Raw genomic sequence first — 18,667 nt, 5'->3', positions numbered from 1 at the left:
AACTTTATTGACTGACACTACAGAAAGAAAAAGCAGCAGCTCTCTAACTACGAGAAACATCTTGAACGCTGCGTTTTTCTCTGCCTGAAAATGAAAAAAAAATCCATTATCGTGACAAATGGAGCTAGTTTCAGTGAGGGCAAATGAAGGCCCACTTCATCTGGATGCTCTAATTATTCCAAGCAGTTTATATGAAATAACAGTCTTTCGTTTACCCTTTCCACAAATGGCTTGTCCATCAAGCCGTTTGACCTGAGTCTTCACATTGATAAGGGCAAAATTTGCATTGGAAAATCTGCTCTCACATCTGGCCCCTTCAGTTTTCGTATGAGAAACCGGTTGATTTAGTTATATCTTTTAGTGGTGATATTTTTCATTTTCTCTACCCTTCCATTTTCTCCAGTGCTCCATGTGACGTATTGTTGCATATCGTATTTCAGCTCTACCGGCGGCAGCTTTGGGGTTTAAGGTCAGGCCCAGCTGCTGAGAAGGACAGTTGGAGGACTCAGACTCATTTCAGCCCTCACAGCTGAGCTGGACGGAGCTCAAACAAGCTTTACTAAGCTGCAATTTCACACTATATCACCAGCAACACAAACGCAATCAGAAATAAGTGGCCACTTGCCACTTTTATTGAATTCTTTTCCATCATGTTGTTGGTTTTTCAGGATGTTTTGTTCTCCGACTCTTCCAACCTGTTGCCGTCCGAGTTGCTTGCGAATGCGTGGCTCTGCGGGTGGCCATCTGAGGAGGTTGCAAGGTGAAGAGGTTTGCATTCAGAGCATTTGGCCTGATTTTCCTCGCTCAGCAGGTGTCTGATTGGACATGAGCTGGTGCTCACTGAGGCGTAGAAGTGGAACGTTCGCAGTCGGCCAAATCTCTAATTCGAACATACTGAATCCGGGCCTCCCGCTTTATTGCTTTTGTCTGCCTCTTATCAAATTTAAGTCATGATTCACTGCTTAGATCTGCCCCCTCAGGCTTGGGACTGATGCCAGGGTGTTTGTTTTGGCGAGGGCGACTGAAAGTATTCCCGAGTTTCATCAGAGCACCTCCTAGACATGTTCAACAAGGCAAGTTTTAACTGCCATCTGTGTCCAACCATTACTGTCATGTCTCACCATGTCAACTCTTCATCTCTCAATAACAAAACCTCTTATTTACATCAAAAATTCAGCCTTTAAACACATATGAAGGTGCTAAACATGTCTAGTTCCACTTCCTGTCTCCATTCAGGCGTTTTCTGCTGCTTTAGCTCTGGCCATTTAGTCCTGAACTCACATAATTGGATTACCGAGGTCAGGCCGTTTAGAAGCCACTAGCATAATCTCCAGCGTTAATAGGCCGTGGTATTTTTAGATGCACCATGCATGATTACTGTTGCGATCTGTTTGTTACAAGCACTTGAAGCCCAAACCTCGGTCTGTCTGAGGAATTTTCCACGTTACTTTGCATTCCTTCCATTTGCCGGAAGGCAACTCCCTGTGTTTGCGTCTCACTCAACTTTTCGCACCATGGGATACCCTGATGGGGCGAAAATTGGTTTATGCGAAAGGGGTCACACGTCGGTGGAAGTTTTGGAAGGATTATCACAGCTTGAACAGGTTTAAGAACAGATCTTCATAGGTTTGTTGGCAGGTCCTGTGGCTCGGGTACCACTAGGGCATCTTGACACCTTCGCAGACTGCAGACTTCATACTGTGTATTTTGATCCCTTATGCAATTCTTTATTTTAATGTCCACTTTTGTTTATTCCAGCCCCTTCTTCCCATCAGCATTTGCATTATTTTGCTTGGCAAATGTATTGTTTGAAGAACTGTGTGAGGCTGTTTTGTTTGTTGTAGTTTTAGGCGCATGTCACCTGAGCAAATAGATGACACTCCAGCCATCGAATCACAGCTCAGATTTCTTGTTTCGGGCTTCGTTTACACAGTTCAGCAGCAACGTAAAAGCATGGTACTTTATTTTTTATAAAGCACTCTATAGTAAGTTTTAATTTAGAAAGGAATTAATATTTTTATTCAGCAAGGATGCAATAAATTGATTTAAAAGTTACAGTAAAGACACAATAAGAACGGTACAAAAGATTTCTGATTTAAATAAATGCTATTCTTTGGATTTTTCTATTTTTATTTCTACACAATATTAAGCATCAGCTGTTTTTGACAATATTTGCTGAATATAAGTATTAATATCTTTCAAAATAATTTTTAGTCACACCAAACTTTTGTTGAACATTTCCCTTTTAATACCTCGTGTCATGTTTACCTTTTATTAAACACCTCATAAAAACAAAACAAGCTCTGGTTGGTTTTTATTAGGGCTGCACGATAAATCGCATGCGATATTTAATGCGCATCTCGTCAGTAAAGCCTGTTGTGTTATCAGCGGTAAATCTCCATCACCTGCGTGCTTTCACATGGAGCAGCATTAAATAAACAGAGCTGTTGTTCAATGACAAGCTGCGATCATATTTTGCACATTTTGCGCAGTTTGTCAGTGAACAACAACTGTGTGTAGTTAATGCAGCTCCATGTGAAAGTGCACAGGTGATGGAGATTTACCGCTGATTACAGAACCGGCTTTACTAACATGATGCACATTAAATGTCGCATGCGATTTATCATGCAGCCCTAGTCAGTTGGGAGAGATTGAGATGGTCTACTTTTCTTAACCAGAATAAGTTGCTATGTGCGACTGTACTGGACCATGGGGAAAATCCTGTGGAAAAGTTTCACGCTGTTATTTTGCAGTGAAATGACTTACTGTATTGTTTGTCAGGTTCATATATTTATGTATTTGAGAGTGAATAAAAGGCCTGTATGTTTCAGTGCACTAAACTCTGCTCTCAGATTGTTGCTAAATACCTCAAAAAATTATTTGCACCTTTACACCTTACAATAAAACCTTGATGTATTATTATTATTATTATTTGTATTTTTTTTCAGGAAGTGGCTGAACTTGTACTGAAGTGTATCCCACTAGGGCATGCCAACACAAAGGCAGTCAGCATGATATTTCATCGGCTGATATGTTTGATAGAATCACTCTGCTCCAGTTCTCTCTTTTCCTTTGGCTGTTGTGGGTGCTTTAAAGGTTAAAGTCTCCGCTGAAACACGCTTGCGAGAGTTTCTGCTTGACAGCGGGTTTTATTTCACCGCTCTCATTTAGAGCCCAATGCAATGGCAGTCTCTTCTGTCCGTTGTCTGCCTCTCCAAAAAGGTCACCAACTTGCATCATCAGATTTAGCATGGCTCCCGACTTCATGCAATGTGGTCTATTATGTCAAGAAATCTGAGAGCATTTCAATTTTTGTTTTTCTTGTTTTGTGTGGTTGTTTTTTTACTCTGTGTAGGTTCACAATATTTATTGATAGTCCAGAGTTGTTTTGCTCAGGCGCATATATATGCTTTGCGTAAATTACAGTGGTACTGTATATATGTGAAAGGCGAGTATGATAACTTACAGAATAGAAATCCTGATGTATATACGAGCTTGTGAAGTCACAACAGATGCTTGTGAAACACGGCAAAACCAGTCCATTTTTTTTGCTTTAACTGGAGTTTAATGGTCTCTGTAGTGTGAAACCAAACAAAGCCCACTCATCTTTCTGTAGTTTTGTGTTCAATAGCTGCATGCAAGATACACACAAACAGCATGACCGTTGTTGTATGATTCAAAAACCAATGACTCTTGAGCCAGTCAAACAGACTCTAGAACTTCAGTTATCTCTCTCCGTCATACCTTCATGCACACACTTATCTTGTCCAGACAGAAGAAATAGAGGGAGGAAAAGGAAAATGTTATCGTTGATGTCTTTTCACAGAGTGTTTTGACAGAAGTCCTTCCTTTCTTCTTGTCACCGAGTGTCTCCTCCAATCTGATCTTGGTTCTTTCGGGCCACTTTATCGTCTTGTGAGAGTGATCCAAGTGTGCCTTTTGTGAAAGCCTTTGGGTGAAGGTCAGCAAATGAAGTACTTGATTGTATCTTTTGCTCTGTTGTGATTGTGTGCTTTGTCTTAAACAGCCAATACTTGGTACAGGTGTGTCTGTGGTAAGCTACCATTCAAAAGTTTGAGATTGCTAAAATATCTTATTCTCACCAAGGCTACATTTATTTGATAAAAAATACAGTAAAACAGTTAAACTGTGATATATTAATGCGATGTGAAATAAAATAGATTTTAAAAAAAAATTATATTTTAATATATTTTAAACTGTAACTTATTCCTGGGATGGCAAAGCAGATTCATTTTAATATGCTGATTTGATATTCTAGAAACATTTATTATCAATGTTGAAAACGGTCAAGCTACTTAATTTTTTTCAAGAATTCTTTGATGAATAGAATGTTTCAAATGAACAGCATTTATTTGAACCAAAATAACATTATAAATGTCTTTAATGTAACATTTGATCAACTTATTATTATTATTATTTATTTATTTATTTATTTATTTCAGAAAATTGTACCTAGCCCTAACTTTTTAATATCAGTATTTTTTTCTTATGGTCTCTGCGTCAAAGTACGGCACTTGACAACCCCATTCTGTAGTTCGGCAGTGGTCTGTAAGATCACACCAGCGCTTCCTGTTCTTCTTTTGATATGGTGAGAAATGACGTTCAGGGTCAGTGTGGCTAGTTCTGCTTTATCAGTGAGCACAGGTGCGTCCCTGTGGCCTATTTCATCACAATGCTGAAAGCCTGTTCTCCATCTATCTCTCGTCCCTGTCATCTCATGCCATCCATCTCGTCTTTTCAACCAGCCCCTCATTTTCATCTGAATGGCTGCGGTATGACTACACTGTTTATCATTTCCAGACATGCCCTTGACAACTAAATGTTGGTGCCAGCCAACACAGAAATGTGTTTTCTGGCACATTTTAGCTTACTGGTATGGTTAAGCTTGTATTTTTTATTTATTTATTCTTACAAGTAGAATTTTCCCCCTGTTCTTTTGATATGATGTGTCACAATGTCAAGGCCGATTCAGTGTCTGAACACAGAGACTTCAGTGTCTTATTGAAAAGAGCTGCAACAGGATCTGCTGCTGATAAATTCTGCTTCAGTCCGCCTGACCGCCTATTCATCCCTGTTGTATTATAAGCACAATGGCCCCATGTTACCATATATCTGTCCTATTAAAAAGATGCCTGCTCAGGCTTAGAGGAATCAATTATTCCTCAGCTGTCTGTCACACCGCTGTACACGTCTGGCAGACAAACTCTGGCATTTATACAGAATTTATTCATAAATTAAGGAACGCAGCAGCCTGCAGAAGCACAATTATGTCGGCGGATCTCTGTTGTGTTCTTTATCGGACTGAATAAGTTGGAAAAGGTGAGTATCGGGCCTGTTTTACATCATGCTAAATTAAAGAAACTGCTTTCACACTGACTGTGTTAATACTGTGTAACACAACTGCAGTCATGTTGGGGGAAAAAAATGAATGACATTTCTTTCCAAATAGATAATAAGATCACATTTTTAAGTTAGATAATCAAACTTTCCAAAAATGTTTCAACTACTTAAGCTGGTAAGTTGACAATTTTGCATGAAAATGGTGTAGAAACCGTTTTCACAAACAATTACAAAGAAATGTCAAGAAACACATTAAATTAAATTTTGAAGTAGAAAAAGTAAAATAGCATTTTCGTATTTAGTATTTTCCAACAATCTTTGTTTACAACTTTAAAAACCAAAAAGTTTTTACAGTGTGCCTTTAGTCCTCTACACAGCAATAAACTTTAACTTACCTTACCTTTCCTTAACATTAGTTCATTGGAATAGTTCATTGAAACGAAAAAATTGGGTTAATTCAAAGACAGATTGGTTTAATCAACAGAAACTCAAATTATGTCAAATGTATGTTATTACAGCAGGTCTTGTATTGCGGCCAAAGGGAAGCCAGCACAGAGCAGCTGTTGACTGGAGCTCTGGGTGTAATTTACTCACTCAGGTTTCCCAATCCAACCTTGGGGAAATATCACAGGTTTCATTATTCATTTAGCGCAGTCCTCTTCACTCTGTATTTATCTTGAATATATATTATTTTTACAGTATTTTCTCTAAAGTTACAAAAGATCTGGTGTGAAGAGAGATGAGTTCCTTTCCATCATCCTCACAAAGGCCGCAACTGTTTGATTAAACCGTTCTCAACAAGGTTTTGTTTACATTTTTTGAAATTGCCAAGCATTTCTAATTTGGAACAATTACAAATGCTGTTGAATTGACATGTGGTTGACAGTAAGGCTGTCATAAAAGTTGTTCATAAAAGCCGAAATGTGCCCAAATGTTGGCTTTTAAAGTAGTTGAAGTATTTTTAATTACTCACCCTGACGTCTCGCCTCCCTCCGCCATTAGGTGCGTTCGAATTGAAGCACCACTGTGCAGATTGATCAGTCTATGACATCATCCACAAGAGCGATTCAAAAGCATATGGATCCGTCTGCTATATATATATATATATATATATATATATATATATATATATATATATATATATATATATATATATATATATATATATATATGGACATATATATATATATATATATATATGGACATACTTGCCTCATCTGTCTCTCATTAGCTGTATGACTCAAGAGTAGGGCTGGGACAACGCGTCGAGGTCATCAATGACGTCGACGCAAAAAATACATTGATGCAAAATATGCGCATCGATTCGTCGACCTGTTTTTATTTCTCTACAAAACGTTTGCAAAACGTTTACCTTATGTGCGCTGAATATACGCGATGGCCGGATCAACATTCTGTCCAATGTTATATAACCAATCCAGGGGTTTTTCTGCATTGATCTTTTTTTTGGCGGCTGTCAAAGCCTTATTTGATCGGTGAGTGATGTAGAATATAATGACTGTGCTGCGCCTGACAGGGCGCGTACGAGAGAGAGCCCCGGCTGCACGCGAGCACTCACAGTCTTCAAACAACACGAGCGCTTCTTGCTCTCTCTCTCCCTCGTGCATATTAATCAAAATCATTAAACACGATAGAAAAAGGGCGAAACACCCAAGTTTCACGCGCACTCACAGTCTTCAAACTACACGAGCGCTGTCTTGCGCTCTCTCTCTCTCTCTCTCTCTCTCTCACTCGCTGTCTCTCTCTCTCTCTCTCTCCCTCGTGCATATTAACCAAAATCATTAGACACGATAGAAAAAGGGCGGAACGCCAAAGTTTTACGTGGAGCATTCAGAGATTTTTTTTTTCTACATGACAGGCTGCTGGCTCCCACTGTTAATTTTTATTTTTTATTTTTTGGAAAAACACTCTCTGTATTAGCTTAAAGCCCTAAAGTTTACATTGGTTACTGTATTCTTTCAATTGCTCTAAACAAGTATTTTGGGTGAACTTTTTTATTGAATGCTAGACATCAAGTTGTTGTTATTTTCATCTGAAAGAAGAACTTTTTTTCTGTAAGCTAGGCCCTATGTGTTCAGTAAGCTTGTTTCAGTAAGCTATGTGTTTTCAAGGCTTCAAGGTTTTATTGAATGCTATCTCTATACAGTGAGGTGACGTTCCACGTCCCTGGAGCTAGTTTCCGTGTCCAGGGATCGGGCTGTCGAGGCCCCCTTTTCAGTCGGAAAAGGGTGGCTTGCCCACTTCAGGTTGGTGGAGAGTTCCTGCCTCAAGTGGAGGAGTTTAAGTATCTTGGGGTCTCGTTCACGAGTGAGGGAAGGATGGAACGGGAGATTGACAGACGGATCGGTGCAGCTTCTGCAGTAATGCGGTCGATGTACCGGTCTGTCGTGGTGAAGAAAGAGCTGAGCCACAAGGCGAAGCTCTTGATTTACCAGTCAATCTACGTTCCTACTCTCACCTATGGTCATGAGCTTTGGGTCATGACCAAAAGGACAAGATCCCGGATACAGGCGGCCGAAATGAGCTTTCTCCGCAGGGTGGCTGGGCGATCCCTTAGAGATAGGGTGAGAAGCTCAGTCACCCGGGAGGAGCTCAGAGTAGAGCCGCTGCTCCTCCACATCAAGAGGGGTCAGCTGAGGTGGCTCGGGCATCTGTTCCGGATGCCTCCTGGACGCCTTCCCGGGAAGGTGTTCCGGGCGCGTCCCACTGGGAGGAGACCCTGGGGAAGACCTAGGACACGCTGGAGAGACTATGTCTCCCGGCTGGCCTGGGAACGCCTCGGTGTCCCCCCAGAAGAGCTGGAGGAAGTGTCTAGGGAGAGGGAAGTCTGGGGTTCTCTGCTTAGACTGCTGCCCCCGCGACCCGGCCCCGGATAAGCGGAAGAAGATGGATGGATGGATCTCTATACAAGTGCAAAGTAATGCATTCTTAGTCAGTCTTTTATTTTGCAATTTTAAGAGCAATAAACATATATTGCAATGTTAAGGAATTCATGTTTTTTTCATTCAGATATGTAAATCAACATGTATAAATTGTTAGTAGTCAATTAATTGGGAGATAATCGAAATAAACGAACTTGTAAGATCATAAGTAGAAGCCTTGATTTCTCTCTTAAATGATCTTTTGCTTGCTCTGGGTTCAAGCTTTTCAAACTGATGGTCACTAATGTTCTGATAATGACAGTGCCACAAGTTCCTGCGTGGATAATAGTTTCCTTCATTTTGTCTCTAAACGCTCTTTTTCTCTGGTCATAGTTCATCTGTCTAGCTCTTGCATATACGCTGTTGGAGCTAAAGGCTGAGCCTCGTGGGCTAGAGCAGTCCCGCTCTGCTGACTTAAGATAAATATGCTGAAATGTTCAGAGAAATTGCTTTTCAGGTGCTGCGTTCAGAAGTTTCTCCTGCATGATCTACTGTATCAGACCCTAAATGTCAAATGATGCTTTCTACTGCATCAGGTGACATGAGGTGACTATTTAGCACAGTACAGTGTTCAACACCTCTTTTGCATCTGCTTGGATTCTTATTCTTGTTTCACTTACGAGGTTTTATTTATTAACAGGTGACTATTGTCTCTCTACATGCTCTAAGACCAGAAAGATATCAAGTGTAGTTTTTCACTTCAGGCCTTGGTGAAAATCAATTTTTCATGCCATGCAGTACATGTTTGCAGAAGAGAGGAAGTCTTTAGTCTTTGTTCACTCATTGAATTTTTTGCCTTAGTTTTATTCTTCTACTGTAAGTGTGTGCTTGTGTGCATGTGTGCACGTGTGTGTGTGTCTGTTTGTGTGTGTGTCTGTTTGTGTGTGTGTTTGTGTGTGTGTGTATACACAGGTGCGAGTATCACTCCCATATAAAACCAAAAAGAAGTCAAAATGTAACATTTTAATGATGGCCATTATTTCAAATAGGTAGAACTAAGTATGAGCAATAATAACAGTAATGTTTGTTTTGGTAAAGACCACTGTTACCTGTTTGGATGGTTAATAACAATTCATAGCATGTTTAAAAATGCATTAAAAGCACCTTTAATTTGGTAAAAGGAGTTCATCTGGGCTAACGGCTTCTGGGATTTTTATTTGGTAATGTTGACCTTGTTTTGTCTGCCTGGTTTACTTTGGACTGATCTGATAATAGATTCTCCCACACAGCAATTAATCTTTTAGACCTAAATCTGGGTTCCAGACGTATCTGTGAAAATTCACTCAGTTTAATGAAATATTGAAGCATCACTTTCATTTTGTAATAATAAAGGTCACTAGAACGGTACATTTGTCTCAAAGCATCACTGCTGTCCACTTTGTTTGTGCAGAGCTAAAAGTTAATGATAGAATGAATTTGCATACTTCAACAAACCTTCATTTGTATGCAGCACCTTTGCTTATAGTTTAGGTGAATTTTCATGTCTCTGTGCACTTTTCTGTGCTCCCTCTGCATGAGCTTTGGTCATCACGGTGGAGTAAATGTCAACCTTTGTCAAAGCTGTCTCGAGCTTTAGGGCTTTGCTTTCATAGCTTTTTCTTGAACCATTCTGTCCGCTCGTCTCCATGCCTGGATCTTACTTATCTCTGGCTGAGCGTTGCAGGTTTTGGAGGGCTTTGAAAGAATCAGGTGGCTCCATTACCTGTAGTCCTAACAGTAATCTAGGTAAAAGCTCATGAGTTTCTCATGTCACCATCTGACAAGACAATTTATCTCATTTAGTGGACGTCTAGCACTCGACCAGCAGTCACTTGTAGTCTTGCACACGCTCATACACACTTGCACTTACACCTTGAAGTGACACAGGACACTTGAGCAACCTTCAAGTTATAGATTCTGCTTGACCAGCTTTTACTTCTCTCTCCAGCATTACTTTTCACACTTAATAAAAAATTTATTAAAAATAAATAAATAAATAAAAAAAATATATATAATATATATATGTGTGTGTGTGTGTGTGTGTGTGTGTGTTATAGCACAAAATATAAATAATACTGTGATTTTTTTTTAATTTTTATTAATTATTATTATTTGTAGTATTTTATTCATAATAAGGTATAGTTATTGCTAAACAGTTTTACCTGGGCGAGTGTAACTTAATTATGCTTAATTTTGTAATTTGTGAAAAATATGCCTTGTTGCATACATTATTATTATTGTCAAATGCATGTAAAAAGAGAAGCCAAAGCTACTATTATAATAGTTATCATTAATATTTATTTTTTTATTAAGTTAAATATTTAACCGATTTTTTTTATTTATTTCTTGTTAGATGCAAAGTATGATAATAAATGTGTCCATGGATCACAAAACCACCCATAAGTGTAAATTTCTCAGAATTGAGAATTATACGTGATCTAAAAGCTGAGTAAATAAGCTTTCCATTGATGTATGGTTTATTGGGATATGACAATATTGGTCTTGATACAACTATTTCAAAATCTGGAATCTGAGGGTGCAAAAAAAAAAAAAAAAAAAATTTCACCTTTAAAGTTGTCCAAATGAAGTTCTAAGCAATGCATGTTACTAATCAAATATTACGTTTTAATATTTATGGTAGGAAATTTACTAAATATCTTCATGGAACATGATATTTACTTAATATCCTTATGGTTTTTGGCATAAAAGAAAAATCAATAATTTTGACCCATACAATGTATTTTTGGCTATTGCTACAAATATACCCATGCTCCAAGGTCACACATAACAGCACAAATGTATGCTATGCATGTTATTTCTTTTTATTTTTTATAATTACTGTATTTTTCGGACTATAAGTCGCACCTAAGTATAAGTCACATCAGTCCAAAAATACGCCATGATGAGGAAAAAAACATATATAAGTTGCACTGGACTATAAGTCACATTTATTTAGAACCAAGAACCGAGAGAAAACATTACCGTCTACAGCCGCGAGAGGGCGCTCTATGTCTTCAGTGTACAGTAGACTACAGGAGCACTGAGCAGCATAGAGCGCCCTCTCGCGGCTGTAGACAGAAATGTTTTCTATTGGTTCATTTCTCTTGGTTCATTTCTCTCGGTTAATGTCAAATTAATTTTGATAAATAAGTCGCACCTGACTATAAGTCGCAGGACCAGCCAAACTATGAAAAAAAGTGCGACTTATAGTCCGGAAAATATGGTACTCGTTATTGCTAAAGCATCACAGTATAGAGTTTTGCATGGGCAAGTACTTAATTTAATGCTTAATTTTGTAAGTAGTCTAATTAACCTAATCAGACGCCACTGAAAAATGTAAGTCAACCACATAAACATCTGCAACATGCTGTGGTCATCAGTCCTCATTTATATTAAAGCCTGACTGTTTTTGATATATTGAACATTGTCATGACTTTATTTGAAAATGTCTAGCAGGGCTGCTCTGTTTCGTTTTGTTTACTCTGAGGCACAGGGGTTTTATTACAGGCATTGATCAAAGTGATGGCACGATTTGAGTGATCGGCTCTCCCATAATCCCTGATTGTGCTCATGCTGATGGCATCGTAATCTGGAATGACAGTCCACAGGCTCAAATGTTCTTTTTAGCCTGCCTACATGCAGCGCTGAACGTGGCGAATGCTGGCGGCATCCAACCAGACAACCTGCTAAGTGAATTCGCTTGGACGAGATAACGGCTCACCTTGTGTTTGAAGAGCAAGGGCGAGCACACAAACTTCATCTAGGCCGTCGAGGCGCTAGGGAAAACTCTACAGAGCGATGAGTTTCAATGTGTTGACCTCATCCTTGATATGCATACAGAATGACGGACTTGGAGGAAAAGACATCCTCATTTAGAGTCGTACAGTGGTAATTATGATCGGTAGTGTGTTAAGATGATACTAACTCTTCGCTGGATGCATCATGTCTCTGATTTCCCATGATTTAATTCCAGTTGTATGATTGTTGTTTTACTGGTTTTATTCCTCAGTAAATTTTGACAAGTCATTGCATTGCGGCTTGATTTCTGCCGGTGCCGTCTGCTTCTCTGGTGTTTAAAAAGGCTCTCACGCAGCGATCTGGCCTTGCTCTGGGGACCTTTGCTTTGTGGGCTTTCTGACTCACAGGATGAATTACAAGAGGGATGAGTAAACCTGGCCCTCTGACACAGATCTGCTCACCTCCTCCGCCAAAGTAACCCTTCAAAGAAGAAGAAAAGCTGAAACCTTGCACAAAAAATAGTGTATATCTTCAATATTTGTTTAATCGGTACATAATGTAGAAAGCTGTCCATTTGAATATTAAAGACTTAAAGGTGTATTCACAGAAAGAGAGTCGTAAAAGATGCAGGACTAACTTTTTTGAGGCAGGAATCCCGGCAGGCTAAATTGTTGTGGTGTTGTTGTTGTTTTTTTTACATAAGCATGTGTTTTGATGACAAATTGTATTTAATATGAGAGAGTTGTGGTCATTTTAATATGATTTCTTTTTTGTTTTATCAAAGGTTTTATTGTAATGTGAATTATTTGTGTGACTCTTGGACAAATTAAGAATTTTTTATACTGAACTTAAACTGTATTATTTTTTAATAGAGGTATGTTGTTATAGCTAGTTGTGTTAATTGTGACAGCCCAAAAAATTCACCATAGCCAGTCAAAATCTGAACAATTAATTATTTTATTTGAAGCATTTTATTTCTGTATTATTTAATTTTGATTATATATCATGTTATACAATATTTCCTTATTTAAATTCATTATAACAGTTTAAAAATGCAGCATGTGTGAAACAGAATTTCTTTGTAACATTGTGATTGTCATGTTACTTTTGATCAGTTTAATGCATCCATTCTAAATAAAAGTATTAACTTCTTTCATAAACAATCGTATTGCCCCCAAACTTTTGAGTGGTAGTTATAACAATGTATTTATTTTTATTTTAATAATTAAACACAAGTGTTGACTATAGCCCCTTTACGTAACACTTAAACTAAATTTCTGTTTCTGTATAAAAGAGCTTAAGCCAGATTAGTCCGCTTGGGCTCAGTGGGATATCATCAAAAGATATGCAGCATATTTGCTGGTTGAGGGATTCATAGCGGCTCCCTGATGGTTTGAAATGTCAGGAGTGGAATGAAGGGCCAGGTAGCAGACTGAAGATGACAGGCAGGCAGCAGGTTTACAGCGGGCTGCGTGCCCTCGTCTTATCTGCTGTTATCAGCCGTCCCCGGATCCTGCCCTCAGCAGAATATCAGTGACTCTCTTTCCCAGTCGACTCTGTGTATCATGCAAATATGACTTATAAAATAAATATGGTGAGTTTATGGGAATGCAGGGGCAGCCATAGGTCACACTGCTCTGCCGCTGCTGTGTACGTATGAGGTTAGACTAACCTCTGTATGTTTGTCTGTCTTTCTTTTACTTCAGGTGTTCAGGAGAAAAGCTGTTGAACTAGGAGAGAAGCTGTTGCCGGCTTTTAAGACCCCGACTGGCATCCCTTGGGCTCTTCTCAACCTAAAGAGGTCAGTGACGCACAAACAAACACATTTCCGCATGAACTCCTGAGGCTTTCTTCAGCCAAGCAGGTCAGATCTTTCCACTGCATGTCTTATTGACTCGCAAGTGGTGTATCTGAATCCTCAAACCCAGCAGTGGCTCTCTGTCACCTTTGCACCTGGCTTTCCGAGATATGATAATGAACAAACAGTTGGGTTCGGATTATTTTGTTGCAGAAGCCATTTTCTGCAGCTCGATTCTTTGACTGCTTTGACATATTTCATCTACCTTGGTCTCAGAAATATCAGTTAAAGGGACAGTTCACCCAAAAATGTTAACTTACCCTCAGGCCATCCAAGATGTAGGTGAATTTCTTTCAGTATAACAGTTTAGCTGAAACCGTAGTCCTTGGCGATCCATTAAATGCAAGTCAGCTGCTATTTGTCACCTAAGAGCATATAATAAAAGCATATATAGGCTGGACAAAATTAATAGCTTTTGCTAGGGCTGCTTGATTATGGCAAAAATCATAATCATGATTATTTAGGTCAATATTATCATGATGATTATTCTTGGTTTCATTTAAAAAACATACCTGGGGCACTTCTTCGCGAGATATGAAATACGTACCAATAAGTACATATCACTGCAGTCTCCAATAAATGAACACTAGAGGCAGTAAAACTCTATACGTTTTATTCCTTTTCACACAAATTTGCATAGTTCCGATTAATAAAAAGTAATTTTCAATTCAATTACTTGAAGAATATTATGACTTCAAAACAATTTTAACATGCTGCGAGATTTGAATACTTGAGATTTTTTAATGTTAGCATTGCACATATCCAGCTTCATAGCTATGGGTTTTCATAAAAAGGTACAAATGGAATCAAAAAGTCCTTTTTTTAAGTAAAAACGTCTAAAGTATTCAGCTAACAGCATACTACAGAAATTGAATAATCAAATGTAAAATAAAACAACTTGGTCTTCACTGTAAGAATTAAACTTTACATTAAAAAGATTTTCTCTTTTGTCTTTTTTTGTTTGTTACGCCATAAGGAATATTACCCACTGTCACTTTAAGAGCCGCATGGATCCAATATTCTGTTACAAACGTATTTTCAATCATTCAACTGTTTACGATTATTTAATCTATAACTGACAATTGTTTACATGAGTAATCACCAAGCACAGCATTTTGACACTCTTTTGCATGTATTTCACCATTTAGGCAGGCAGTTTAAGCTAAAAGTTTACTTTACATGTCCGTGTCGGAGCACATACACAGAACAGCGCAAGTTATTTCACGCTTATAAAAACACGCACAAATTTTATAAACATGAATAAATTAAGCACATCCTATTTTGGGAGAATCACGTTACATGATTTTACTGATTTGCACATTAAGTTTGGGCTTTTATAGAGAAGCAAAACGGCTGGCAAGGGGGAAATGGGAATGGGGTACAATGATCATTTCATCTCGAATTTTGGATTTTCATAATCGTTGGAAGCCAAACAATTGTTAATTGTGCAGCCCTAGCTGTGGCTCCTGAAGATATTTTTGTATTATTATTGAAGATCAATAGGTCTTATGAAGCTAAACAATCAGTCTGTGCAAAAAACTGAACAATATTTACAACATTATTGCTTGTAAAGCAGATTCACATATTCATATCATCTAAAAAATGTATATACAGTATGGTTATGTATTCATGTTTGTTTCTTCATAATCAAACACAGATTTTTTGCAGTGCACGTGAGGTTTTAATCATAAACAAGTAAATTTCAAGGCAGATGTTTATGTAGTTAGATAAACAGTAGTTTTGAGGGATTTGACTGTGTATACACCATGTGGCCGTCAGTGTCAATGAGTAAAGATTTTTCTATGTGTCTCATATTCAATAGAGGTGCATCATGGTTGTATGTATTTTGGCTGTTTTTTTTTCATAGTGGCTTCAAACATAACTCATCCAGTAAGAATTGATTTTGAGCTGTCTGTTTTATAATGTTAGTTGCAGGACACTGATCCTGTAAAGCCTGACATGAAATAATAGTCAGAAAAATCTATTTTTTTTAAAAAATGGAACAGTTTATTGAACCTTAAGACATTGCAATTCATTGCAATAAAATAAAGATTGCGAGATGAAGAAATATATGTCCCTCAAGTATGGAGCCAAAAGAGTCTCAATAAAGATAAATGCACACACTACATTCACATATGCACACACAGGATTCATACATGCACACACATGATTCATAAATACAAACACAGGATACACAAATGCGCACAAAATTTACAAATGCACACACAAAATTTAAAAAGCACAGAAGATTCACAAATGCATACAAAATTCAGAAATGCACACAAAATTCAGAAATACACACACAATTCAGAAATGCAAACAACATTTACAAATGCACTCAAGATTCAGAAATGTATTTCTGATGCACACACACATATATCTTGATTTACAAACTGCTTGCGGTCTGTGAACTTCACTGCATTTGTGTGTGAATTTTGAGACTCCCCTGACTTGGCTCGACACACAAATGCCTTTTTTTAAACAGGGAATGATCTGCAACCAATCAGATATCTCCCTTCTTTTAGCCAATCACAAGAACGCACTCCACATGGGGGATTGTTTACTTATAAGCCAATCACATGAACCCGTTCACACAGCGCGATATGCCTGTGGTGCGGCATATTATAGCCTATTTATTTATGAAATTGTATGAAAATACAGATGTTTAGATTACAATTCAGGTTTATTTTTTATTATTTTTTACAAAATATAAATTTAGAAATGTCTCAATACATATAGCCCAGTGACTGCAGAAAAAAAGTTAACCATGGATTCATAAATTTGCTATAGGCAATTATTTCATTTTATTGAAATATTTTAATGAAAGTAAAAAAAAAAAAATACACCTTTTTGAATATTTAAATATATCTAAATATTTTTTGGATGCAATATAGAAGTCACTTTAATTATAATATTCAGTCCCTACATGAAGACCGAGTCAGTGGTCCGCTGCGAGAGGAAAGTGACTCTCCGACTGCGAAAAGTGGGTCTCCGGCTGCTAGTGTTAATTTCGTCAGACGAGACGAGACGAAATATGTTCGTCAACAACCTTTTTTTTCATGACCAAGACGAGACGATGACAAGACTGCACCACTGTCCAAAAACGCTGACTAAGACTAAATTAACATGCATTATTGTTGACGAAAAAATACGAGACGAAAATGTTTTGCATAAAATAAAAACTAAGATAAAATCTCTTCATTTTCATCTACAATCGTCTCTGCTTTTTCATCAACTGTTACGCCTTTAAAAATTCAGAACGAGTTTGCGGCTTCGCGCTGTTGCTCAAGTTAGAAGTTACAGGTCTCATACTCCTGTTGCTGCCAGCCTGTGGCTGCAACACGAAACTGCTGAACGCACAACACCCAAAGCGAACACGAGTGATGAGTGAGCGACGACGACATGCTATGTCGAAGGAAGAGGCTCGATATTTGTGTGTTATAGTTAGCAGCGGTCTGTTATCAAGAAATAAAATAGTGTGTGCGTAAAAAGAATTTGTCCACACGCCGCTCAAAAAATACAAAATTAAAAAAAAAATTCCTGAGCGCAAGTCCACCGTCTAGGCAGGCTTTTTGTGTTAAATTATATTTCCTGTTGCTGCGCAGGCTCTTTTATTGTATATGACAGCTTATGTCCCGATGACCGGTCTTTGCATTACGATTAAAAGCAGTATCAATAAAGTAAAAAATTGTGATCAGGTTAATCATTTGTGAATGTGTCTCCTAAATCAGAATTTGAAAACCAGACACATTTAACATTTGCATCCAACAAAAATCATTCAACAAGTGTATTTTGTCAGGTAATTATGACATTTAACCAATGTTTGAGATATGTGAAACACTTTTTTTACTGAAATGTTTATCAGTAATAATGTGTTATTTTAAAAAAACACTAAAATGTTTTCACTAAAACTAGACTAAAATTAAAAGACTTTTAGTCGACTAAGATACCTTGAGTTTTCTTTTGACTAAAACTAGACTAAAATGACGAGACTTTTAGTCGACTAAAACTTGACTGACAAAAAAAGATATGTGAATGACTAAATATGACTAAAACTAACAAGGACATTTGGCACAAGACTAAGACTAAATTAAAAATAGGTGACGAAATTAACACTACCGGCTGCGTGAGGAAAGTGAGTCGTTCGCTTAGCAAAGTGAGTTGATCACTGCCTGAGGAAAGTGAATCGTTCGCTGCGTGACTCGTGAGGAAAGTGAATCGTTCGCTGCGTGAGGAAAATGAGTCGTTCGCTGCGAGAGGAAAGTGAGTTGTTCGCTGAGAGAGGAAAGTGACTCTCCGGCTGCGGAAAGTGAGTCTCCTGCTGCGCAAGGTGGGTGTCCGACTGCGTGAGGTAAGTGAGTCGTTCGCTGAGGAAAGTGAGTCGTTCGCTGTGTGGGGAAAGTGAATTGTTCGCTGAGGAAAGTGAGTCGTTCGCTTATTGGCTTATAAGTAAACAATCCCCCACGTGGGGTGCATTCTTGTGATAAACAAGGGAGATATCTGATTGGTTGCAGATCATTACTTGTTTAAAAAAAGGCATTTGTGTGTCGAGCAAAGTCAGGGGAGTCTAAAAATTCACACACAAATGCAGTGAAGTTCACAGACCGGAAGCAGTTTGTAAATCAAGATATATGTGTGTGTGCATCAGAAATACATTTCTGAATCTTGTCCTGTGCATTTGTGAATCTTGAGCGCATTTGTAAATGTTGTTTGCATTTCTGAATTGTGTGTGTATTTCTGAATTTTGTGTGCATTTCTGAATTTTGTATGCATTTGTGAATCTTCTGTGCTT

At 38.1% G+C, this 18,667-nt stretch overlaps 1 protein-coding gene across 1 annotated transcript in view; it reads left to right on the top strand.

The window, feature by feature from the left end:
* Positions 1 to 18,667, top strand: part of LOC132106527 (mannosyl-oligosaccharide 1,2-alpha-mannosidase IA-like) — a 112,460-nt gene that overhangs the window by 59,270 nt on the left and 34,523 nt on the right. Inside the window, exon 5 of the mRNA XM_059512286.1 lies at positions 13,724 to 13,818. Within this exon, the coding sequence (XP_059368269.1) occupies positions 13,724 to 13,818 (95 nt within the window). The remainder of the gene's footprint in view (positions 1 to 13,723; positions 13,819 to 18,667) is intronic.

The sequence above is a fragment of the Carassius carassius genome, chromosome 27 (genome assembly GCF_963082965.1).
Source record: "Carassius carassius chromosome 27, fCarCar2.1, whole genome shotgun sequence".
NCBI lineage: Eukaryota > Metazoa > Chordata > Actinopteri > Cypriniformes > Cyprinidae > Carassius > Carassius carassius.
This window is presented reverse-complemented; position numbering and strand designations above follow the sequence as displayed.